Source organism: Perna viridis, chromosome 6, assembly GCF_037379345.1.
Source record: "Perna viridis isolate PV_CMFRI_1.1 ecotype Kerala chromosome 6, ASM3737934v1, whole genome shotgun sequence".
Taxonomy (NCBI): domain Eukaryota; kingdom Metazoa; phylum Mollusca; class Bivalvia; order Mytilida; family Mytilidae; genus Perna; species Perna viridis.
Genome location: NC_142450.1, coordinates 3,394,146 through 3,421,572, shown reverse-complemented (window position 1 = coordinate 3,421,572; position 27,427 = coordinate 3,394,146). Strand labels below are relative to the sequence as shown.

At 33.6% G+C, this 27,427-nt stretch overlaps 1 protein-coding gene across 3 annotated transcripts; it reads right to left on the bottom strand.

The window, feature by feature from the left end:
- Nucleotides 1–1,837: 1,837 nt before the first annotated feature.
- Nucleotides 1,838–27,427, bottom strand: LOC148613239 (uncharacterized). 3 transcript variants are annotated; one of them, XM_088586512.1, is made up of 19 exons: nt 27,308–27,427; nt 27,075–27,142; nt 26,426–26,476; nt 21,994–22,077; nt 19,650–19,933; nt 19,222–19,307; nt 18,854–18,954; nt 17,955–18,058; nt 14,170–14,549; nt 11,424–12,018; nt 10,819–10,906; nt 9,131–9,229; nt 7,784–8,041; nt 7,091–7,374; nt 6,647–6,732; nt 6,121–6,221; nt 5,087–5,185; nt 4,186–4,579; nt 1,838–3,496 (listed from the first exon to the last, which is right to left on the bottom strand). In XM_088586512.1, the coding sequence occupies exons 18-19, from the start codon at nt 4,349–4,351 to the stop codon at nt 3,456–3,458; spliced, it is 207 nt and encodes a 68-aa protein (XP_088442638.1). In that variant the 5' UTR covers nt 4,352–4,579; nt 5,087–5,185; nt 6,121–6,221; nt 6,647–6,732; nt 7,091–7,374; nt 7,784–8,041; nt 9,131–9,229; nt 10,819–10,906; nt 11,424–12,018; nt 14,170–14,549; nt 17,955–18,058; nt 18,854–18,954; nt 19,222–19,307; nt 19,650–19,933; nt 21,994–22,077; nt 26,426–26,476; nt 27,075–27,142; nt 27,308–27,427; the 3' UTR covers nt 1,838–3,455. The 3 variants fall into 3 exon arrangements, with proteins under 3 accessions (XP_088442638.1, XP_088442639.1, XP_088442637.1); XM_088586513.1 differs by lacking the exon at nt 9,131–9,229; XM_088586511.1 differs by lacking the exons at nt 10,819–10,906; nt 11,424–12,018; nt 14,170–14,549; ... (6 more) ...; nt 27,075–27,142; nt 27,308–27,427 and adding an exon at nt 10,601–10,807.

Sequence of the window (27,427 nt, the reverse complement as noted above, 5' to 3'; positions counted from 1 at the left end):
CATTTTAGCCTCTTATTATTGAGAAGAATAAAAAATGAAATGTTACCCAAGCTTTGCTTAATTTAGGTACTATTTGGTACAAATTTGGTGAAATTCAGTATACCTTGATGTATCAACTTCTGCCTGGGTCTATTATAGAATGTCGATCGGCGACCAGGTGATTCAATCTGTAATATGCACGCTATATACAGCGTTGTATAGACTACAGTAGCATTTGCTGAATCTTTGACCCAGCAAAAATACTTTTTTGGGATAAAATCAGCACTTTCCGCTGCATGTAAGACTGATATTGGTGCATGCCAGTCAATTGACGAGAAATTTCCAAGGCAGAAAAAATAATGTTATGTTTTCGAGAACTATTCTAAAATTTAGTAGAAGTCGGTAGGTAGGAATTTTTATTTTCATTTAATATTTTTGAAATGACATAAGTCATACAGATACAATGAAAACTAAATATGCAAAGACTAAACATACAATAGACTTAGTCCACAGCCTAATCGCTTTAGGGATTTGGCCCATGAGTAATTTTTTTTTCTGTTTTGACGGAGGTGGTAAAAACAAAAAATATCTCTAGTGCCGAATTACAAACAGGGATTATCCACGACCAAGAGTACACTTATGGCACGTGTGTTTTAAATTTTCTTCTTTTTTCTGGAAGACAATCGGCAGAATTTTTACGTAATTTTTTCTTCAAAATTTCAAATCAAAATTTATGAGTAGGGGCCTGAAAGAGGGTCAGTAGGCCTAGGGCGATCGGAAACATTTTTTAGGTCTAAACGGATGGTCTGTTTATTACTCCAGTAGTGCTAGAGATTGCCTGGCAAGCTTTTTTTCTGACTTGATAAATGATATTGGCAGTGCCTCTTGAAATATTTTATACAGCTGCATAACAAGTATAGTTTTCCTCCAAGGACACATTTTTCAGACTACTTATGAATGTGACTATTTAGAATTAGATAAAATTGTTTGATACAAGATTTAGTTGAAAGTTTGATTTTGAAGTGTTAAATTTGAGTCAGTACCGATGGATTTAGCCTTGAAGTCCTTTATATACCAGTATTTTATTTTTGTTTCATAAGAATTTCTGTATATATATATATATATATATATATATATATATATATATATATATATATATATATATATATATATATATATATATGTGTGTGTGTGTGTTTAATATAATAGTTACCGAAATAGTGCTGACAGCGTCGTCATCGTCGGCGGCGTCCGTGTCGTCGTCGTCCATATTCACTTAATTTTCGTGCGATGACTTTATGGTTATGGTTGTCTAATTGTTATGAAATTTTGATATGATTTTACTAAATATTAATTAATGATTGCGTCTATTTAATTTTTTAGTTTATGGCCCCTACCATTTTTAAAATAGGGCCATCCATGTAACTGACACACCACACTGTCGGTTTCTGTTAATCAAAAAAAAAAAAAAAACAAAACAAAACAAAAAAACTGAGAGCCCAGAATTTTACCAAGCTAACCTATAGCTACATAAAGTGAATGTCCAATCATTATTAACATGACATAGCAAGTTAATTCTACACATCCATGGAAGTACACCTTCAAGGAAGAATATGTATATGACATGTCCTATGGTTGTGGCATGTCATATTGTGTAATGCTATTTTTCTTTTAAAATTTAAATTAGACCGGTAAAATCAATCCAGCAATGAAATTTTAAGAAAGAAACATGCAAAAAAGTTTGAATAGAAGCAATGTGAAGTCTAAACTAGTGGATACCCGACATAAATTCAACATAGTAGATTTGTTCCTTTTCAGTTCATCTTGATTGGCTATAAACAAACTAAAAAGGTAACAGTTTCAGTCAATGATAATTTATTTGTTGTTATTAAACAAACTAACATTCCATATACATTTTTAATTGCTATTCGATAAATTCATCACAAAATGCAGGGAAAAAAGAAACAATGCTTTTTTTTTTTTTTTTTTAGATTACTACAATATGTATGAACCAAGTTCAAGTGTAATTACAACTTATGCTAAAATAGTAAAATTGATAAAATATGCTGAAAAAATAGCTTCATTCCACTTAGATCAGCTACCTTGCAAGGTTAATGAGTCCCATTTACCTGAGACTGATTGGTTAAGGCAGCAGTAGTTTGCCTTTGCCCAATCTCCGTCTGTCAAAACAGTTCCCCCATGACAAGGTGGCTATGAAATTTGATAATAAAGTTTTAAGTTAAAGGAGCAAAAAAATAATTATATCTTCTCTTCGTTATTTTTTTCCCTTTTTTGTGTTTCTTTCTTTTTTCTTTTTTTGTTGTTCATGAAAATTAATGAATTCATGAATGAAAATACACTCTTTCATTGGCGATGAATGCCACCCAGGAAAAACCAACGCTAAAAAACAATTAGATTTTTAAAAAAAAGTGATGGAAACCTGTGACTCGAGGTAATGCCGACACCGCCTCCAGAGTAGGCGTTCAAGTCCTACGCCTTGGAAAAAAAAAATAACAGAAATATAACAATAACTTCAACAACAATAACAATAACAATAATTATAACTTCACACACATTTACAAATCTTGTTCCATTTCACCTTTTGCTCAATTTTTTTTTTAAAAAACCTGTCCAAAATTTAATTTGCAGTCACATCTATTACTATTTCAACGTAGTATTATCCCACACTGTAATTATATACTTACATGGAACCAATTTCAGCCCAAAGAAAATAATTCCCATGATCAATATAAGATTTTCATAACTAGACACTTTTTATCAATTTGAATGTTCCCACAAATTTTACTTGCTTGAACTCCCTGTTTATTAATCATAAAACATTAATGATAGGATGGAGATTTAAACATCTTTCAAGGCTGAAAGGAGTCCTTCAAATCTTCATCTCATTTGAAGACTATTGAAGCTCATTATTGAGCTTGAGCTAAACAATTGTCAGAGATTATTTAGACAAGATCATATTGAGCTGAATAATTGCCAGAAACATATTTAGACTAGGTCTTGCTGAGTTATTGATCTTATTGAGCTGAATAAGTGCCAGAAACATAGACTATGTCTTGCTGAGCTTAATGATTGCTAGAAACATATTTACAGGTTACAAAGATGTATTCAATGATATAAAAGAATTATATTTTTGTGTAGTGTTCAGAAACAGTAGGAAAGTTCCTGGCATGAACCAGAAACATAAGGTATTTTGATACTAAAGGATCAATAACCAAAAAATAATGTAAAAAATATCTTTTTTCCTTCTTTTCTCTTCTGTTTCTATTGCTTTACTTTTCTGAACTTTTGAATTCATTTGTCTTTTATCTTATTTTTTTGTTGCTTTTTTGTACATTGATCATCATCATTTAACAATGTCAATTCCAGTGTCTTAATTCTGATCACAAATTAACTCGTTCTTTGACCGCCAAGTTCATGCTCCACTTGCCACTTGTTGACCTGCAGTTTATTTCATTTCACCGCTTTTTGACCCACAGTGTGTTTTTCCTGTAATTGACTGAAAAAAAATAAAAAGAAATAAAACAGACAAGGAAGAATATGAATATTTACTGTTATAATCAACAAATAATAAAATAGTGAAAGCATAAAAAAAAGGGCAATAACTCCCACCATAGCTTAATAGATTTACATGAAAAATTAACCACAAACTTTTAATAAACCTTATAGTTTTGGAGATATATATTGGCCAATCAAAAACTAATACAGCCTCTGGCAGCCATCTTGTTAAATCAAATTTAACAAAAATCATCTAAGATGTCCCTTTTATTATTTCTGCCAAGTATGGTCTCCACTGGCTAAAAGAACGCAAAGATATATCGTTTTTCAGTGACTTTCAGTGGCCACAGCCACCCGATGAGCCACTCAAGCCACACAAAAAGTGGACCTTTGTACAAAGCATTCAGGTCATTAACCCTATCAAGTTTGGCACATGTGATTTCTGAGGAGTTGATCTTTGAAAATTGGCCGATCAGAAGCTTAAATAGTCTCTGGAGACCATCTTGTTTAATCAAGACGAACCAAAAGTGGATCCTGCATATATCTTATTTGCCAAGTTAGTCAAGGGGTTTTCATGTAATTTAGCCAAATGTGAAAAGTTGACAACAGATGCAATAATGAAATAATCCTTTGAGCTACATGAGCTTAAAAGCATGTATGACCTCTTTCATTGTACATTAGTATACATACCTTCTGAAGTTGTGACTATGTATACTGGAGCTATCTTTTGTGATCTTTCCCCAAGGACAGACATCCACTGATTACCCCCGCCAAATATAGATATGCCAAAGTCCTCACAAGAAATCTCCCCAGATTTCTTGCAAGAAGTCTCCCTCTCATTCAGGGTTAAGTGCATGTGAATTAGTAAGGGGTTAAATGTGAGTTACATTAGTTTTATGAGTATTTTTTAGTACTTGTTAGGGTTGTTAGGGTTGAATGATATTATGGAAGACAAATTTGAATGGATTTTGAATATTTACTTCCCTCCCAAAAAATCCCCAAAAAGAAAAAAATTAGATCAAGAACCAGTTTCCGAATGTCCTGAGCTTCAGCTGGAAGTTTTGCTGTTCTGAGTAAAGCTGTTCTGAAATCACAAAAAGTTTATCATAGAGAAAAGCATATTAGAAAAGGTACATCTGCTATAAGTATTCAGTTGCTTTGAAATTTATGTATATAATAACTAGAGATGTCAAGGAATACTTGAGTATTCAAGTATTGCTCGATAGGTCCGAGAATCAAGCAGCAATTTAGCTACCAGGGTACTCTTATAAAAAATCGCTCGTTCGTGTTTTTCCCCATCCTTGCTACAGCTATAAGTATTCAAGAGCTTTGAAATTTAATTCCTATCTAAAGTCAAGTTTGTTCCATTGATTAAAATTTCTCAAATATGTGATCTGCCATTTTACCTCAATCAACGTGATTTCAGAGGAAATGTATTCAAAAGGTTGTAAAATGTAGAGAAACTCAGATGGAAAGATTCAAACAATGGAGCAATAAAGGTGGTGCATTTGTCTTTGGCAGATGCACTAGATTCTTGGACAGGGTTAATGGTGATATATGATTACCTTCAAACTTAAAATTTATTACTTACCTTACCAATATGGAAGGACTACATCACCTCTGTAATTCCTGCTGGTTACCTATAGCAGTGAGGCTACTGCCTGTTTGTGTATACAAGCCCTTCACAAAACTGAAAGAGCACAAAACAAAGAGCTAATTTTTCATTGCCCTTGAATAATTTGCATTTGACAAAGAGTATTTTTAACTAGAAATATGTGAGCAAGCTCACAAAAAGAATAGTGTTAGACATTTGTTGGATTATCTCCTTTGGCTTCATCCAACAATAATTATATTCCTTCATGCCTATCTGCATATGAGACCCAGCCTTCATATAAAAATATCCCTTGAGAAGTTCAGGTGGAGTTAGGCCTATGAGGTTTTGCCCTTGATTTGAATTATCTCCCTTTGGAGAAATCTGAGAGTTATGACTTTCCTGCACCATGAACTTCTGAATCAATACAGTGTATCCATCTGCACCATCAAAATCGATTTGTTCAACTTGTCTTAGAAAAGCTGAGGATGCTTTGCCTATCAGTGCATGTGGTCCATGCTGTCAGTTTTTAGTGGAGTCTGTGTTGCTCATATACTTTTGTTCCTTTATATAAATTTTGGTTATTTTATGTTTGTTGTGGGTGGTTTTTTTTTGCCATGCCTGAGTTTTGCCCCTGCCCTTTCAATTTCTGCTCGAATCTAGGTCCTTGGATTATCTTTATTACCTTTCATGCTCATCTACATGTGATACCCAACCTTCCTCCCTTGATTGGTTTAGTTGTGCTTACAAGAAATGTGGACAGACGGACGGATGGACAGACAGAGTGATTTGTATACACCCCCTTTAAACTTTGTTTGTGGGTGTATAAAAATATACAAACCCAGCCTGAATAGTATTGTGTATTATTTTCAGTGTCTTTTACTTTAAAATAGCAGAAAAATATACCTAGGTGATACATCTTTGAGCCAATCCATATTCTGCAAATAAATGCCCCATAAAAATCAAATGCTGTGGAACATTGTTCAATTTTATTTTTATCAAGGCAGAATTCATTTTTAAAACAACAACTGTACCTTCCATAAACTGGGAAATACTTCCAAATACATGTTCCAAAATGATACATGTATGTACTGTTCAGTGTTGACCTTTACATAAACAGCCTTTAGTTCTTTACCTGTAAAAATTACACAATCAAATAATTCAAGCTGACAAAATTACACCTCATAAAATAATACATTGCTGGAAAATTCATGATCTCTATCAAATCTTAATGTTTAAAACTGTCATCTGGTAAATGGGCAGATCTTTGGGTGTTTTCAGGCTGTTATTTGCCCATTCTTTGTACAAAATAAACACAATTCTAAGAGCAATGGCACTGTACATCGTAAAAACTGTGACAGAAAAAAAGGGTTCAAAACACACAGACAAGGGTAAAACAGTATACCTCACTCTCCTTTTGAGCAGGGGTAAAAGGGGGTAGTAACACCTCTGAACCTCCATTATGGTATTGTTAATATAAAAATATCTACACGTCCTGGATATTAAAAAAAACTATCATTATAAACAGTATCAATAAAAGAACAGAGTAAAAGTAGAAACCTTCTACTAGGTTGAACTTTTCTTCATACAATACATTCTGTTTACTGTTTCTTGACCTTCAGTAAACATCCATTGGTTCTGGTGACCTGTAAAACATACACAATATCTAAATAAAGTACACAATTTTGGTTATATATAATAAGCCTAGGATGACAAATATAACAGATTGTTACATTACAATTGCATTTGGTAGCAATGTACTGGATTTAATTCTGCAACCAGAATTTAATTCTTTGTATCAATTTCTGTCTAAACTTCTTCTATGGCTTTCTAAACAAAGATCATAGATTTTTTTAAACCATTAGTTCTTGTCCAACCTCGTAATGTTAAATCTGACTTGGAAGGATTCATGAAAATAAAATGCTTTCTACTGGATACTTATTGTGAACAGACTGGTAGACACCAATGTCCTTGTTAGGCTTGTATAAATGAAAGATTACTTACGTCTTGACCAATGTAAAATATCTGTAATCGTGTTGCTCCTGCTTTGTGATATATTGACCAGTATCCTCTGGAGGCCTTGTTGAGAGGTTATATCACATTGAGCAGGGTACCTTGGTATGTAGTTAAGCTTTACTACATACAGAAGGGCAGTATCACTGAAATCTGTGGACCATAATTTCAGTGAAGATAGCCAATCATTTGAGGTATTGTGTCGGCAGAAATCCTTCCTTGCTTTACTCAGGCAACACGATTTTCCCCCTCAAGCACAACATGGAAGATATAGCCTGCAGCAAATTAAAGTGAAGTGTTAGTGCATTTTATTGTTTTTTGATTGCATCATTGAATGACAACTCAAAAGTGATAAAGAACATTTATTTGAATACATATCTGTTATTTTATATTTATTTTTTCAATATGAACTTTAATCTTAATGATTGTTTTCTCATTATCAATTAAAACAAAAACTTGTTTTGTGGAAAAAAATAAATATAAACACAATATCACATACAAAATGTACTCACATTTTACAAAACACTTCCAAGACTAATGTTAACTGACCCAACATGGTGACATACTGTGTATCTTCTTCATTTGTCTTTTTATCTTTATTTTGTATTTTTTTTTGTACAATGATCACTTAACAATGTTTATTCAATTGTCTTAGTTTGATCACAAAATAAGTTGTTTTTTTACCTCCATGTTCATGCTCCAGTAGCCACTTGTTGACCGGAGGCTTCTCTCCACTGCTTTTGACCTGCAGTTCATTCCATTTCACCACTTTAAACCTACAGTTTTCTTCCTTTTCTTTCTTTTTGTCCCTTTCTCATCATCAGATTAACTTGTCAATTCTAATGTCACAATTCTGATCATAAATTAACTTGGGTTTCTGACTTCCAAGTCCTGCTGAAATTACCAGTTTTTGACCAGCTGCTTTTCTCCACTGCTTTTGACCTGCAAATTTTCATTTTTATACTATATATATATACCTTCCGATGATTTAACTTTTACTTATACTGGAGCTATCTTATTTTATCTTTTCCCAAGGACAGACATCCACTGATTACCCCCGCAAAAGATGGTTTTGGAGATATATGCAAAAAAACTACTGTACGACCCCTATGTTCTATCATGCTGAAAACTATTACCTGATGTCAAAATTTGGCTAAAGCTAACGGTTTTGGAGATATATGCAAAAATCTGCTCTCTGACCCCTATGTTCTATTTTCAGTAACGGCGGCCATGTTTTTTACCCGATCAAAAATCTAAAGTCATTTTGTTAAGGATACCCTAAAAAACAAAAATATCAACTTCAATTGAACTTTGTGCAGTAGTTTTTGAGAAGAAGATTTTTGAAAGTAATAACATTAAAAACAGCAAAAAACTTCCAATAAGGGCAATAACATGGATCAACAGATTTTCACTAAACTTTGACCACAGATAGATCTCATCATGCTGAATACTTATACCCGATGTCAGAATTTGGCTAAACCTAACGGATTTGGAGATACGTGCAAAGATCTGCTACCTGACCCCTATGTTCTATTTTTAGTGATGGCGGCCATGTTTTTAATAGATCAAAAATCCAAAAGGTCATTTTGGGCAGGATACTCAAAGGAACAGTCATTATAAGTTTCATGCAAATCTATTCAGTAGTTTCAGGAGAAATTGTTAATGACAATGGACACAAAGTGATGGCAATAGCTCACATGGCCTATGGCTAGGTGAGCTAAAAAACTCAGGAAACTTTACCTAGGTTTCACATTCCATCCAAACAAATGCAAACCTAGCTGTAAACAGTTAAGTAGATAAACAATTAAGTTTAGTGTAATAATAATAACTCCTGATGTTTAATCTATACATAAGTGGAACAACTCGTGCTGAATTTCATATATACCGACTTTGAAATTATTTACATGAACTTCTAACTTTAAGCTGACAAAATGTGAAAGGTAGGTATTGGCCTTAATTGACATATTACAATTGAATTATGATTAAATGTGAAATCACTGAGCACATATATTATTAAAACAAGTACTGTACCTTCCATAAACTGGGAAATACTTAAAATACATGTTCCAAAATGATACATGTATGTACTGTTTAGTGTTGACCTTCTCATAAACAGCCTTTGTTCTTAACCTGTAAAAAAGTACATACAATTGTCCTTACACAAACACTTTTTTTCAAAACAAGAGGCTCCCAGGAGCTTGAATGGCTCACCTTTTTTTTCTTGTCTTTCAAGGGCAATAAATTTAACAAAGAGTTGTCCAACAATTTTGATTCAAGAAGACTTGGGTAGGACTATCATAAGATCATTTCAGCGATAGAAAGTTTCTATCTATTATAGTTTTCAAGATATTGGCTGAAAACTGTAAAAAAAAAAACCTGTCATCTTTCAAGGGCAATAACTCTTACAAGGAGTCACCTGACAACTTTATTCCCTGAGGACTTTTGAAGGCCTTATAATAAGGGTCATTTCAACTATAGAAATAATTTTGCTAAACCTAACTGTTTTGGAGATACATGCAAAAAACTACTGTCTGACCCCTTTGTTCTATTTTTAGTAACAGCGGCCATGTTTTTCGAAATATCAAAAATCCCCACATCAGTTCTATGCAGGAAACCCAAAGAAACATTCATACCAACTTCAATAGTGACAAAGGAGAAGATTTTTGAAAGAGATTACATTAAAAACAACAACAAAAAAAAAAAACATAAAAAAAGGGCAAAAGCATGGCTTCACAGATTACAATGAAGAAGTGACCACAGATAGATCTCATCATGCTGAACACAGTCAGAATTTGGCTAGACCTAACGGTTTTGGAGATACATGCGAAAAACTATTTTCTGACCCCTATGTTCTATTTTTTTTAGTAACGACGGCCATGTTTTTTTAGACAAATCAAAAATCCCAACACTCAGTTCAATGCAGGATACCCGAAGGAACTGTCATACCAACTTTGGTTCCAATTGGTCTAATAGTGTCAGAGAAGAAGATTTTTTAAATAAATAACATAAAAAATAGCAAAAAATGTTTATAAAGGGCAATAACTCCAACATGGGTTAATGAATTAGAATGAAAATTTGACTAAAGATAGATCTCATCATGCTGAACAGTTTTACCCTGTCAGAATTTAGCTAAACCTAACAGTTTTGGAGATATATGCGAAAAACTACTGTCTGACTTCTATTTTTAGTAATGGCGAACATGTTTTACAACACATCAAAAATCCCCACAACAGTTCTATGCAAGATATCCCAAGGAACATTCATACCAAGGTCGGTTCCAATTGGTCAAGTAGTGTAAGAGGAGAAGACTTTTTTTGAAAAATTGTTAACGACGATGACAGAAGACGACGACAACGGACGCCAAGTGATGGCAATAGCTCACATGGCCTTCAGCCAGTTGAGCTAAAAAAAACAAATAAATCAAGCCAACAAATTACATCTTATAAAATAATACATTCATTGCTAGAACATTCTATGGGTTTATTTATGTTTAGGACTTACCTCAAATAAATATGACGTACATGGGCAGGTCTTGGAGGGGTCCCATTTTCCCATTTATGCTCAAATTTTGCACAATTGCACAAAATGAACAAAATATTTGAAAGAAGGGGGTCCACCATTGCAGTATTATTGATATAAATATCTACACTTCCTTGATTTCAAAAAAACTTTTATCATTATAAACACTATCAAAAAAGGAAAATAGGTAAGGTAGAAACCTTCTGCTAGGTTGAACTGTTCTCCATACAATAAATTCTGTTTACTGTTTCTTGATCTTCAGTAAACATCCATTGGTTCTGGTGACCTCTGAAATATACACAATACCTTAATAAAGTATACTTTTTTGGTTGTATAAATTACAATTAGGATTATAAGCAAAACAGATTGTTACATTACAGTTGCATTTGGCAGCCAAACTGCTGTCTATGGCTTTCTAAACCATGATCATGGTTTTTTTTTAACCATTAGTTCTTGTCCAACCTCCTTATTTTAAGATAGCCAATCATTTGAGAAATTATTTCTGCAGAAATCCTTCCTTGCTTTACTCAGGCAACACAATTTCCCTCCTCAAGCACAACATGGAAGATATAGCCTGCAGCAAATTAAAGTGAAGTGGAAGTGCACTTTTGTTTGTTTGCTTCACTGAATGACAACTCAGAAGTGCAATAGAAAATTTATTTTTTAATATAAACTTTAATCTTAATTACTGTCTTCCTTTCACAATTATTAAAACAAAAACTTGCTTTATGAGGAGAAAAAATCAAAATAAGATTTGACAACATAACCAAATGTAAGTACAATATAACATACAATATGTACTCACATTTTACAGAACACTTCTAAGACTAATGTTAACTGATCCAACGTGGTGACATGCTATGAATCTTCCTCATTTGTCTTTTGATCTGTATTTTCTATTTTTCTTTTTGTACATTTATCATCATCATCAGTTAACAATGTTTATTCTATTGTCTTAGTTCTGATCACAAATTAACTTGGTTTTTGACCTCCAAGTTCATGCTCCAGTAGCCACTATTTGACCGGAGGCTTCTTGCCACTGCTTTTTGGTTTATTTCATTTCAACCATTTTTGACCTACAGATTTCTTCCTTTTTTCCTCTTTTTTGGGGTTCTTTTGTCCCTTTCTCATCATCAGATTAACTTGTCAATTCTAATGTCACAATTCTGATCATAAAATAACTTGGTTCCTGGCTCCCAAGTCCTGCTCAAGTGACCACTTTTTGACATACAGTTTATTTCATTCCACCATTTTTTACCTACGGCTTCTTTCCACTGCTTTTGACCAGCAGCTTACTTCATTTTAACATTTTTTCACCAAGGCTTATCTCTACTGCTTTTAACCTGCAGTTTATTTAATTTCACCTCCTCCTGACCAATGGTGGCTTTTCTTTTAATTGACTGAAAACAATAAAATAGGCAAGAATAAATGGGAATACATCCTGTTGCATGCAGTAAATAATTAACCAGAATTAACTGCGTTTCATATTGAAGCAAGCATTCTGACAGTATTGCTGATGCAACACAGTGTCCCCTTTCGGCCTTTGAACTCATTGCCTTTGTGAGATTTTTTTTATATACATGTATGTGAACTAAAATGGATGGTGTTATTTTTTAACAATCAAGAGAAAATAACTCTTGAACAGCAAAAGCAAATTCCATCAAAATCAAACCTGAGCTTCATTTTACAGTAATAACATTTTTGCATTACAGAAAGCTGCATAAAGACATTCTCTTTCTATCACCTGGAAAGTTGAAAAAAACTTCGTTATTATGAATTAAAGGGCAAATAACTCTAGAATGACAGCAGCAATTTGCATCAAAATGATGAAACATAAAATTTTATGTAATTTTCTATGTCAAAGGGCCACAAGTTCCATATAAACCATTTTAGGCAATGATATTTAAATTTAATTTGTAACTTGTCAAGATAAGACTAGCTAACAAATATGAAATCAATTGGATGAGGCATTACAAAGGAAAGTCTGGAAAACATAAACTTTAATGAAATTTTCTATATCCAAGGGACACAATTTCTGTAAAAATCATTCAACCGTAACATCATTCGAACTTAACTTGTCATGATAAGACTATATACCAAATATGAAATCAATTGGATAAGGCATTACAAAAAAAAAAGTGTGAGTGATGGACTGACAGACTGACGGAGTGCAAATCTAAGTTCCTTTAGGCATTTGCCAAAAGGGGACAAAAAAACATTTCTCTTTCATCAGTTAGCGAAAGAGTAATCAAGGGAACCAAGGTTATAGCGGTAATCAAAAGAATGTAATCCAGGGACAAAGACCAGACATGGAAAACAGACATACACAACAAAGAACACAAAGTAACTAAATTCATACATACAAAGTAACAAAAGCAAATCGTAATCCACTTAAAACTGGGAGCATGGACCAGGTGCACCGGTAGGGTAAGCGTCCTCTGCTTTTCTAGAAACATCTGCAGTGACCAAATAAGTGTAGTTCAGAAATATAAAAGGGGGCATCCCCATAGGATTCACCTAATTTTCTGATTACTACAGGTCCGGGTGTTAAAAGAATAGGCCTGCAGCAGTGCTAAGCTTGTCGTAAAAGGCGACTAAATAGTGCTCAGAACCCTAGCCAGAGGCTAGGGCGCTCTGCCCACAGAGCAACTGGGATGTGTGCCCCAGGTGGTGGAATGGGGTACCCCTGGCGTGTTACATGCTGGGGTTGTCGGGCTATAATACGGAAAACCTGACCGCAAACCATAGTGGTGCACCGTGTTGGGAAAGTGCCACGTTCCTTACACGTTACAGAACCCTACTGTGGTATTCTCCCGGAGTAGGTACCATAGGGCTCCGCCGCAGGAGGCTAAATTGCCCGACCCTACCCACCTCTCCCTATTTCCAGTGACAATCAAAATTTGTCGACCCCCTTGTGTCCCATCCCTTTTTCATTTCATCATCATTTCATGTTCATTTTATCATCCATTTCATGTTCATCGTCTGAATATAGCTGAAATATTGCTGCTCGGACGTTAAACCCCAACAAAAAAACAAACAAACTGATTACTACAACAAAAAGTGGGAGGTAAAAGCAATAATGTAAAGCGAATTAAGATTTATTTTTAGAATAAAAACATAGATAGATCTGATCATGTTGAAACTTTCACCAAGGCCGGATTTTCAAAAAACCTTACAGTTTTAAACATATGTGCGAAAAATGATGGCCATATTTTTTTATGGGATCATACATCTCCATATAGTTCTATGCAGAATTCCTTCAGGAACATCCATAGCAAGTTTGGTTCTAATTGGTAAAGTTGTGTCAGGAGATTATTTCAATTTAATAACATCAAAATAGCGAAAAAAAAAACATTAAAAAAGGCTCCAACATGGCTTAACAGATTTACATGAAAATTTTACAAGATAGATCTCATCATAGTAAAAGTGTTAAGCCTGATGAGATCTATGTCAAAATTTTGATAAACCTAATGATTTTGGAGATATAATCCTTTGGGCTAAGTGAGCTAAAAGCGTATCTGATCTGTTTCTTTATAAAATAATATACATACCTTCTGATGATTTGACTTTACACAAACTGGAGCTATCTTTTGTGATCTTTCCCCAAGGACAGACATCCACTGATTACCCCCGCCAAAGATAGATATGCCAAAGGCCTCACAAAAAATCCCCCCAGATTTCTTGCAAGAAGTCTCCCTCTCATTCAGGAGTTAGTAAGGGGTTAAATGTGAGTTACATTAGTTTTATGAGTATTTTTTAGTACTTGTTAGGTTGTTAGGGTTGAATGATATTATGGAAGACAAATTTTAATGGATTTTGAATATTTACTTCCCTCCCAAAAAATCCCCAAAAAGAAAAAATTAGATCAAGAACCAGTTTCCGAATGTCCTGGGCTTCAGCTGGAAGTTTTGCTGTTCTGAGTAAAGCTGTTCTGAAATTACAAAAAGTTTATCATTGAGATAAGCCAATAAGAACCAGTGGTTGGGAAGGCCATGCGCAATGCGCAATTTGCGCATTTGTATCGAAAATGGCGCATCAAAGCACAATCAGAAAGCGCCGTAGTGCGCCCTTAAAGTTCTTTTATTGATCGGTATTATTCCTGTTCTGTTCCGTTTTGCGTCATAATCTTTTGTATTATTTTTAAAATGACATGAAATCGCGCTTTTCCCCCGATTAAAAATAGACTTTAAAAATAAATCGCCGATCTGATTGGAGGATAAATTTGTACAAGCGGCTTTAGCCAATGAAATTGATTGTTGTCGTACGATTCTTGGAACTGTATTACCATTTTCCCGCATTTGGGGTCTCGGTATTGGCCTATGTTGATATCCCTCGGCAAAATGAAACGATCGTAAACCGAAAGAATATAAACAAATAAAATGAACTTGAATTAAAGGTTAATATTGAAAATAATGCTTCTAAATGTTCTAAGTATTTTCAATCAAACTTTTTGATAAACCCTACCCGATTTTGATGAAATTTTTACATCTTTTATGTTACGTAATATGATAAAGTTAGCGATGTCGATCGTTCGTTGAATTTCTTTAAAAAATGGTAAATCTGAACAAAATGGCCCCTTCAAATCTAAAATGGCCCCATGAAATTGTCAGGGATGGGGCCATTGTCCCATCATAAAAAAATCCTTCCCAATCACTGAAGAACAGATATATGAAGTTTCTTATGTATACAATGTATGTAATTTCAGGAGTCAATCTTAGAAATTTTCAAAAGATCACTTGTATTTGCTTAGTACTGCAAGACATAGCAACATGTCCCTAGTGTTGATGTCACCCAAATTCCATAACTCTTGCAAAATTTGTTAAAATTTTATTGAGTCCAAATATGTCTCAGTGGATTAAATAATGTTACACTGAATTTTCATCAACATCATTCAACTGAGGAGACCATGCTTACTATATAAACCAAATATTATTGAAATCAAAGATATTATAAAATTTAGCCGGGAAGTGGCAGACTTTCAAGACTATTATCTGAATATAATAGCATTAAAACCTATGATTTTTCAACACTGTATACTTCTATTCCCCATACTCAGTTAAAATCCTGACTTAAAAACATTATACATCGTTGTTTTTCCAAAAACGATGGTACACCTAGATACAAATATATAGTTCTTGGTAGAGATTTCTCGTACTTTGTAAGAAATAATTCCGAATCATCTTCTAAATATACAGAGGAAGATGTTTACAAAATGGTGGAATTTTTAATCAACAACATATTTGTCCAGTGTGGTGGACGTGTTTGTTGGTGTTTTTCAACAAACCGTCAGCATTCCAATGGGAACAAAATGTGCTCCTTTACTGGCTCTCATCCGAAATATGTTTAGCATGATTGAAGTCATCACTACTGAAGTTTCATAGTCATCATCATGAACTCATGGATTGTTAAGGTGTATCCATCTGCACCATGAAAACTGATTTATTCAACGGGTCAAAGTTTTCCTTTCCTCGTTTGTCTACTCCGGACTCAACTTTTTATGAGCAACTTGGCGGCAGTTTCTATAAAAACAGAGGACATTTACCCTACCAGTGCACCTGGTCCATGCTCCCAGTTTTTAGTGGTCTGAGTTGCTCATTTGCTTTTGTTACTTTGTATGATTTTAGTAACTGGTGAATTTGGTCACAAAATACCAGCAATTTTAAAAATAGCCACCTAAAAAACATTTCAATGTTGCCAGTCTACTCAGAATATCAAGATTATTTTATTAATGGCGCTCATCTTCAATATTCTTCTATGGTGGAGGAAATAATAACAAAATAGCAAAAATAGTATTTTGACCCCAATGTTCTATTTTTAGTAATGATGGATATGTTTTTTGACTGAAGAAAATGTGCTGTGTAGGATACCCTAAAAAACAATAACGCAAAATTTCATTAAATTTTGTCGTATTTTTTCAGGAGAAGATTTTTAAAGTTGTACTCATGAAATACGACAAAAATTCTGTTTCACGGGCCATTACTCCTACATCATGCAACAAATCATTTTGAAAATTTTGGAATAGGTCCGTCTGATGGGGAATAATATGTAGCTCATCAAAATTTTGTACAATTCATTATTTTTTTAAATTACTGGCAGAAAAATTTTTTGATCCCTGTTCTATTTTTAGTAACGGGGGCATGCTTTTCCCTGTGTCGAAACAGAATACCCTAAGAAACATTCAAAGAAAGTTTCATCTGATTCTGAATAGTAGTTTCAAATAACAAGAGGATCCCAGGAGCCTTAATTGCTCACCTGGTTGAATTTTGTCTTTCAAGGGCAGTAAATTTAAGAAGAATTTCTATCATAGTTTTCAAGATGATAGCTGAAAACTGTAAAAAAAAAAAAACCGCCATTTTTCTCTTTTCAAGGGCAATAACTATTACAAGGAATCATCAGACAAATTTTATCCTTGAAGACTTTGGCTAAACCTAACGGTTTTGGAGATATATCCAAAAAACTATTGTCTGACCCCAGTTCTATTTTTTGTAACGGCAGCCATGTTTTTCAACAGATCAAAAATCCCCACATCAGTTCTATACCCTAGGGAACATTCAACCAAGTTTGGTTCCAATTGGTCAAGTAGTGTCAGAGGAGAAGATTTTTGAAAGAAATAACATAAAAAATAGCAAAAATGTTTATAAAGGGCAATAACTACAACATGGCTTATCGGATTAAAGTGAAAATTTGACCACAGATAGATCTAATAATGCTGAACACTTTAACCCAGTCAAAATTTAGCTAAAACTAACAATTTTGGAGATATATGCAAAAAAAACTACTGTCTGACTGTTCTATTTTTAGTAATGGCGGCCATGTTTTTCAACAAATCAAAAATCCCCACATCAATTCTATGCAGGATACCCCAAGGAACATTCATACCAAGTTTGGTTCAAATTGGTCAAGTAGTGTCAGAGGATAAAAGTTTTGAAAAATTGTTAATAACGACGGAGACGGATGCCAAGTGAGCTATTGCCATCACTCGCCAGGTGAGCTAAAAATGTCAAAAAAAAAAGGGCAATAACTCACACATCAGTAGACATATTTTCGTGAGAATAACCACTCAGATAGCTCTCATCATGCTGAATACTTTTATCCTGTCAGAATTTGGCTTAACGGTTTCGAAGATATATGCGAAAAACTGCTGTCTGACCCCTATCTTCTATTTTATTTATGGCAGCCATTGTTTTTCACCAGAGTCTAAATCAAAGCAAAAACTTTGTGCAGGATACCCTACGGAACAATTGTTTTAAGTGTCATCCAAATCCATTCAGTTGACAATGACGGTGGACGCCAAATGAAGGCAATAGATCACATGGCCTACTAATTTATTAATTACCTGACCAATAAGGAAGGACTGCATCACCTCTGTAATCACTGCTGGGTACCTATAGCAGTGAGGCTACTGCCTGTATATATACTGTATACAAGCCCTTCACAAAACTGTAAGATGCAAAAAAACAAAAAGCTTTAATATTTCAGTGTCCTTGAATAAAAAAAAACTCAGGAAACTTTAAGCAGACAAAATGTGAAAGGTGGGTTGTGGCCTTTATTGACATATTACAATTGAATTAAGATTAAATGTGAAATTACTGAGCACATACTGTATTTTCTGGACTATAAGTCGATATTTTTTTTTCAGCAAAGTGTCAGCCATGACTTATCGTCCACTTATAAGGATTTTTCAAGAAAAAATGTTCATTTACAATGCATTTCATTAGATTTGTGCAGTTCACTTTTGATTGCTTTAATTCAAAATTTTGAGTAAACTGCAATCAACGAAAGCTGTCACTCAAACTGTCAAACCGGCAATCGAACTTTAAGATTATTGATCAGTGCTGCTTTCCATTTTGAATGAATACCATGATAAATAATAAAAACTTTGAAACCGTAAAAATATATAAAATATAAACAAACACTAGTTGATACGTTTTTTAACTGGAAAGACATTATTGAGTGTTCCAGAGTTATCCGTCCTTCGATATGCGAATTTATACCCATTTACGGTATGTCGTAACACATAAGTAACATCGCTAGAATATATGCTGTTAAAAACAAACCGCTCAACTCAGATCACAGCTAACACCTACAATATACATGTACATGTCTGACCCTTGATTTATCTGCCGAATTCGACTTTTTTTCGTTGATTTTGGTCAAAATGAGGCAATTCGACTTGTACTCCACATTGACTTGAAATCTGGAAAATACGGTATATTATTAAAACAAGTACTGTACCTTCCATAAACTGGGAAATACTTCCAAATACATTATCCAAAATGATACATGTATGTACTGTTTAGTGTTGACCTTCACATTAACAGCCTTTAGTTCTAAACCTGTAAAAAAAATACATACAATTGTCCTTACACAAACATCATTTTTCATAAAAACAAATAAATCTAGCCAACAATAACATCAAATAATACAATCATTGCTAGAAAATTCTTATGGGCAGGTCTTGGCCCATTTGCCCATTTATACCCAAATTTTGCAGTATTATAAATATAAAAAAAAAAAATATAAAAAAAATTCCACTTCCTTGATTTTATCAACTTTTATCATTATAAACACCATAAAAAAAGGAAAATAGGAAAAGTATAAACCTTCTACTAGGTTGAACTGTTCTTCAAACAATAACTTCTGTTTACTGTTTCTTGACCTTCAGTAAACATCCATTGGTTCTGGTGACCTGTAAAATATACACAAAACCTAAATAAAGTACACACTTTTATATCAATTAAGCTTAGGATTATAAGTAAAACTGATTCTTACATTACAATTACAATTACAATTGTTAGCAATGTACTGGATTTAATTCTTTGTATCAATTCCTGTCAAAACTGCTGTCTATGGCTTTCTAAAAGGGATCATAGTTTTTGTTTTAACTATTAGTTCTTGTCCAACTTCCTTATTTTAAATCTGACTAGGAAGGATTCATGAAAATAAAATACTCTCTACTTGATACTTGTTGTGAACCGACTGGGAGACACCAATTTCCTCGTTAGGTTTGTATAAATTTAAGATTACTTACGTCTTGACCAATGTAAAGAATCTGTAATCGTGTTGCTCCTGCTTTGTGATATATTGACCAGTATCCTCTGGGGGCCATGTTGAGAGGTTATTTCACATTGAGCAGGGTACCTTGGTATGTAGTCAAGACTTACTACATACAAAAGGGCAGTATAACTGAAATCTGTGGACCATAATTTCAGTGAAGATAGCCAATCATTTGAGGCATTGTTTCCGCAGAAATCCTTTCTTGCTTTACTCTGGCAACACGATTTTCCCCCTCAAGCACAACATGAAAGATATAGCCTGCAGCAAAGGTAAGTGAAGTGTAAGTGCATATTTTTGTATGAATTACTTTCATTGAATGATCACTCAGAAGTGATATAGAATGCTTATTGATTTTTAATTTGAATACATGTCTGTCAAGCTAAATTATACTTTAATCTTTAAAAAAAAATTAAAAAGCAGAGGACGCTTACCCTACTGGTGCACCTGGTCCATGCTCCCAGTTTTTAGTGGAGTCCAAGTTGCTCATTTGCTTTTGTTGCTTTGTATGTATGGTTTTGGTTACTTTATGTTCTTTGTTGTGTATGTCTGTTTTCCATGTCTGGTCTTTGTCCCTGGATTACATTCTTTCGATTACCACTATAATGTTGGTTCCCTTGATTACTCTTATATCTAATAATTATTTTATCATTGGCGGCATAACCGTAAGATTAAGAACAATATGACATACAATAAATACTCATATTAAACCGCATTTTGGTGTGTATTGTGCGCACTTTTTTTTACCAGGAAACTAACTTCAGAACACGGGGTGTGTATAATACACCCATACATCGTTTCAACACATTTTTACAGACCTTAGATCAGTCCAAAATTAACGACCTCGAGGGAGTCAACATTGAATCAGAGACCACTTATGAGCTGCCAAAGCATATTTATGGATTTTTCATAAGTTTTTCGTTGACTTGTTTGTAAGCATTGATTGTCAATAAAATCTTCTTGAACAAAATCTGGTTTTGATTTATTTCCTCCCAAAAGAACATGGCAGACTATGTTTACAACCTCCATACTTTCATTTTTGTGTATCGATTAACAATATAATATGTATATAATTATGTCTTTACGATGTATACGACTATTCCCGACTTGTGGACCAACATTTTGTCAACATTTATCTCTCTTTGTAGCCGGTGTCTATTTGGAACATGCAAGGTCTTCCATCCGATATCAACGATACTTTAGAAAATCTCGAAAGTCAAAAGGGAATTTCTCATTCTTCTGACCCTGCCATAAATTTTCTTTACCCGGGGGTACAAATGAAAATCATCCTTATGTCACCTACCAACAAAATGAAACACCCTGTAAATTTTAGAAACACTGTTGTGTTTGTCTGCTGGGGATTCCATTTTCATTTGAATTACCTCTTTTTTCTGCACCCGAATCCGAACATCGATTAGAGAAACTTCGAAATTATTCCTGCTCTTACGGGAGGTAATTCTGCAAAAACAGGATAAAATATGCCTGCATCCCCAGCTCCATAATAGGGAATACAACTTGTTAACGATTTAAAATAAGTAATTAAAATACACACAAGTTTAAACAATTTAATTACTAAATAACAAAATCTTCGGCACATTGCTAATAGAGCCCTAAAATATTTCCATTGGACAAAGTAGTCGGTTAAAAAAATATATTGTTATTTACGCATAACTCTACTTCATAGTTATTGGATATTCTACTTTTTGAAAATATTGACTTCCTTTTTTCATTGAACTAATATCAAAATCCTTATCCAGTGCAAATACTATAATTTTTTAACACAAACCCTTTATGTATCTCCGACACACATCAGAGAAAATTCTGCATCTCATTATCACGCTTGGCAGAGCTATCAACACACATGCCCTATTTGATGACCGTTTGCATTGTTCACTCAGACCCCTTAATTGATTGTAGTAAAAACAGTCCTTTTTCTAGAATTAGCAATTTTCAGAAATTGATTACTCTCAATAGAAATCTTTCAAAGGTAATCAAAACTTATGTCCAAGACAATTTCAGCTATTGTCTACGTTACGTATTTCTTACTCGAACAGTAAATGAATACACATAAACACTGACAAAACAGATAAATACAAAAGTAACAAAAACAATATTCTTTAATGAAATTAATACACAAAACAGACGAAATGGTCCCTTCTATTTAAAAATAAAATAAAGCCAGTAATGTTCGTGGTTCTATACATACATCGGTAAAAAAGTTTTTTACATCAACTTTTAAAGGAAAACAACCCTGCGCATTATACACAAATGCGCACTATACACATCAAAATACCATAAAACACATCTAAGACTAATGTTACCTGATCCAATGTTGTGACATGCTGTATATCTTCATCTGTGTCTTCATCTGTTTCTTCATCTGTGACTTCATCTGTTTCTTCTGGCTGTATCATAAAACTTTGGTGTTATGCTCAAGAAAACAAAATCATTTTTACAAAGTACAAGTTCGAAGTGTATAATTCTACCTACAAATCATGCAGGGAACCAAGCAAGTAGTCCTGTTGGATTTTCAGTCCCTTTATAAGACCAAATAAAGGCGGCTAATGAAAGAAACACTACAAAGTACCAGAAACTTGTAGAAAGTTGCATGCAGCAGGATGGAGTCCATGGTGACTTGAAATAGTTGTATAAAGAGGCTTTGCAGGGCAGTCATTGTGGACCTTGGTATTGGTAGGGACTGATTATAGAAATGTGCAGAGACATCCCAATGGACTTGGAGGAAGAAAGAAAATGTGTGGGAAAGTGCAGTGTACTGATGAACAGTTATAGTAAAAAGAAAGTACAGTGTACAAGTGAACAGTCAGGGTTCGACGTTAACTTTTATATTCACTTGTCCAGTCGGGCAAGTGACATATGTGATTCACTTGCCCGAAATATTGAAATACTTGCCCAGAACTTTGTGTCACTATATAGTGTTTAAACCAGAAACCCTTGTTTAATAAGACGTGGATGGGAAGAAACTGTTCAACTATAATGCAGATGACAGTGGTTTAACAGGGGTAAAACAAGAAGCAAAGAAATTACAAGTATTCATGTGAGGAGTTTTTATTTCACATCTTTAGTTTAACAAATGGACAACAATAACTATCTTCGATAGAATTTTATTTCTCTTTTTCTCTCATATTTTCGAAGTTTTCGATACAGATTTCTTACAATTTTCCAAAGTAAGAAATTCCATAAATAAATCGCGATGTTCAATTGGATAACGAAAATAGATGTACAATTGGATGCATCCGATTGGTCGACATTAATATCATACGATCTATTTTTGGCAAAGGGAAAATCAGAAAACTATCCAATGATAATCTAGGTCAGCAAGGTCGGGAAGAACGGCGAACTATACAGAAGTAATTTTCGATGTTTTAGAGCTGCGATGATCAGAAATAATGTAATTTGGGCACATATTTTTTTCACTTGCTCAGTCGGGCAACTTTGATGTCGTTTTTACTTGCCCAGACCGGCGATTTACTTGCCCCTGGCAATCGGGCAACCGTTAATGTCGAACCCTGACAGTTATAGTAAAGAGAAAATATGTGAGAAAGTGCAGTGTAATTGTGAACAGTTATGGTAAAATGAAAATGGAAAAAAACACTCAGTAACTTAAGAACATAAAAGCAATTACACCAGGAGAATCAGAATCATGTAGGCCATCCAGTTCCAGGTTCAGACTGATCACCTGAGCAGGCGCACCTCTGGATGTTGTGGAATATCACCGAACAGCCAAGGAAGAAGGACGCCATCTGGTGATGGAATAGGATTAGCATCCATAAGATGTTATAAAGGTAGAGGAAGACAATAAATGATTCATGTTTACCAGTGTAACACAATATTTTGAGAGAACTCTATAGATCCCAGGGTATTTTTCCTGGATTTTGAATGCTTTAGTCACTTTAGCGTGAGAAAATGAGGCCCATTTTAATGGTATATTTTTAAAGTAGTATTTGCATCTGACATAAGATATTTCAGTATCATCTGTTATTTACAGCACTGTGTAAAAACATTAAATAAAACTTAAATATACATTACATATGAGTAAAGCACATTATTTTTTTTACTATCATGTAAGCATGTTTTCCAGACAATCCAAATAGCAAATATACCTGAGATTAAAAAAAAAAACTCCCCACCCTTTAAGAATCATCAAAAATAGAAATCCTTTTAGGACACTCTCACACTTAATCAGGGACTATATATGTGACGAGACTATTCACGACACTGCTCCATCGGATCAAATTGATACAGATCAAATTAATATAGCCTAGCTGGCCGAGTGGTCTAGGGCGCTGGACTTTGTGCAGGCGGTGTTGCCATAGATGTCACAGCGGTATATATATAGCAAGATTTCAACTGTGCTTTTGGGATCCAGAGCGAGTTATATGACAATTTCACAGTTACATTCAGTATTGGTCTCTGAGGAGTTTATTGATATTGCCAAAATGTAACTACAAAATGGAGTAACACCTGAGTACTCGTCATTAATGTCATTCTGAAGTCTTTCGTCAATGACAGTAATGACGAGTGCTAGAAAAATCACTGAATCTTTTAAACCACGTTTTCAGCAGTTTAAGTAGTACATGTATTAAATTTAGCAGAAATATAAAAAAATAAAGACCAGTCACAAATTACCTGCATATCTATACATGGATATTTATATGTATTAAAAAGAATTATTTTTAAGTGTTGTTTAGTCAAACTTATCTTCAATACTTAAAGCTATATATCTAATAGATGACAAATCACAAATTTAGGACTTTTCCCCTATAATTTCAACCCAAAATAAATAGAAGAAATTGAGGCACAACATGCAAGCAAATGTCAGACATCATTGACGAACAACGGGATTTGCAGCCAGATGACTAGTATTGTAAGGAAAATCTTATGGCTACTTCCGAAGAATGTTCACGTTGCTGGTAAAAAAAAATTATAGAACATTTCGTGCAATTGTAAGCTTGACAAGTCATCACGTTTTGGTGATAAGATAAATATGATCGTAGAAATATTCACGGAATATTCTTTGTTTATACATTATTTGCAGTACTTGTATAAGTACCATACCAACTAAGAGACGTCACGAGCCAATCGGAATCTATTGGTAAAAATAAATAAACTCTGGCTATGGTCTTCCTGCAGATAGGAGAGTTCTACAAGATGGCTATCCACTTATATTTCAAAGATCTCAAACTCTGCATAGCCTTGAGCATTTTATAAAAGCGCATTTTGTATTTAAGGTTATTTATTTTTGTTTATGTGGGTATGATTTATCATAAGAGTCTAATTTAATGCAAAGGTGGTCTTTCCCTTTAAGTTTTGAGAACTTTAGGTTTGTGTGAAATGATCCGTAAAAATCAGCTTTAAAGTTTCTGAGAATTCCAACCAAATGGGAGCATTTTAAATTTTTGGCAGAAAAAATCAGTTGCCATAGCAACTGGCAACATATCTTTCCATTTTTTTGCATAAATTGTTCACCATGCAAAACACTACCTTTGTACCAAATTTCTGGTTCCTAACCAAATCGTCAAATTCATGTTTTTCCTAATTATTGCACTTGATCCTAATAATGGTTTGGTAATTCGAGATTATACCCGTACTAGTGAATTTCTATGATTTGGTTTGTCTAGGTTCACTTACAAATTCACAAATTCAATACATAAGTACATATACTTTTAAAGTTTGTAATAAATCAATAGACCATGACTACAGGGGCATATACATGAAAATGATGTGGAATTTTAATTTTCTTTGTGATGCTAATGCAACTTAACAAAATACCATTGACCTGGCATGAGGAGTTAACTGACCTAATCAAAAAAACTAAACATTAAAAATTTTAACATGAAATTTCAACGTCAATAAAACATCAAAAAGATATGCAACTGTAATGTAGTGATAATGCAACTGCATACCAAATACAATTGATCTAGCAAAAGTTGTACAGTGATTCATGTTTAACTGACTTAAAATGTATGAGAAATCTTACCCTAAAATTTTTACAAAGACTCTGACTGGGGCATAAAAATTGATTACAAGAGACAGATTGTGATGTAATGACACTGACACTAAAAAACCATACTTTAGTCCGTAAGTGATACAAAAATTCCTAATTTAGGAAAATCAATAGACAAATAATGGTACCTGTATGTATATATTCTACCTAAAGAATTTTGTGAAATTCTGAATTAATTTGAGATAAATACTGTAATCTGATTGGTTAAAATAATTTTGTTATATCTCAGTGGATAAAAAAATATTGACACGCCCCTATCCAGTTAAATTCAGAGCTGCTCTTCTCATGTTTAAAGATAAAAATATGTTTTAAAATTAATTTATAAGAATTAGCTATGAAAAAAATTTTGTCTATTGAAAAATAACAAATTTTCCATGTGCATATTTTGTTTATTGCACTTTGTGCAATAAACAATATGTACAAGGAAAATTTACGTTATTTTTCAATAGACAAATTTTTTATCATAGGCAATTCTCAAATAGCTCTGAGTTATCCAGCAACATTTTCCATTTCGTATAACCTAACTAAAAATTTCTGACATTTCTAGATACTTCATGGAGCGAAATGAAAATAAATAGTATTACCCTGATATGGTTGAAAATAAATTTTCTGACCCTCCTCGGAATCATCCCAAAGTTTGCACAGATCCAGTCTGTCAGGTATGACAAGAAGCATCATTATTGTTTGTTGTGTGATATAAAAATTATTTGTAATTAAGTTTCACTTACTGGCACAAATCCACCTAGGTGCAGTTCCCCCTTCTTCTCAATGTGGTTCAGCTATAAATTAAAAGAAGAAAATGGATACATATGTCATAAAAAGCCAGGAAATCTGATGCTACAATATAACAGATAAAAACATTATTTGTACACATACAATGTTTGTACTTGGCTGAACATGTACTTAATTACAAATCTAATGTCTTATGTTATAAAATCACTTGCACCGAACACCCTGGCTACTCTTCATGAAAGAATAGAATTATCTTCCTTGTATCTTATTACTTTCAATATCTTCATACATGACCTCTTTTAAGCAAAATTAAGATTTAGGAGGGCCTAAACATGCTTTAAAAACCTGCTAATCCCATGTCTTTCTTAGGAAAACATTGTCACAGTTATTACAATCTTGATTCTATCATCCCCATCTGCATGCATGTATTTATATTGCCTAGCAGTTTGATATTGATGTAATGATAAAAAAAAATATTTCAGAGGTTTATTACCAAAATGAATAGATGGACAAATCTATTTGGTAATTTCTTATACCTCTAACTTAGAAGGGTATTAAAAAATAATACATGTAGTTAATAAACTGTTACTGAACATATTCATATATAATAACTGACAAAACAAGCTTAGCAGCATTGTTACTAACCTTGACCTGCTGGTATCCACACCAGTGTTTCCACAGTGTCAGAACCACTGTGTAAGAATTGCATCAACCTATCATAAAAAAATAGAACTTCATTACCTTTTAATTGAGAACAGCAGACATGTGATCCTTTAGAAAACAAAAATAAAACAAGTGTGCATGTATACATGTATATTAAACAGCTGATAGAGAATACCAATTGATTTATATTTATGTATCAATAAATATCAACAAACCTTTTTATGAAAGGGTCTACTGACTTTCAGCAATTATGATGATTTGCTGTCTTTGGAACCGTGGGATGCAATTCTGTAGCTGTCTTTCCCCAGGAATCAGACTGAATCTTCTTCCGCCAA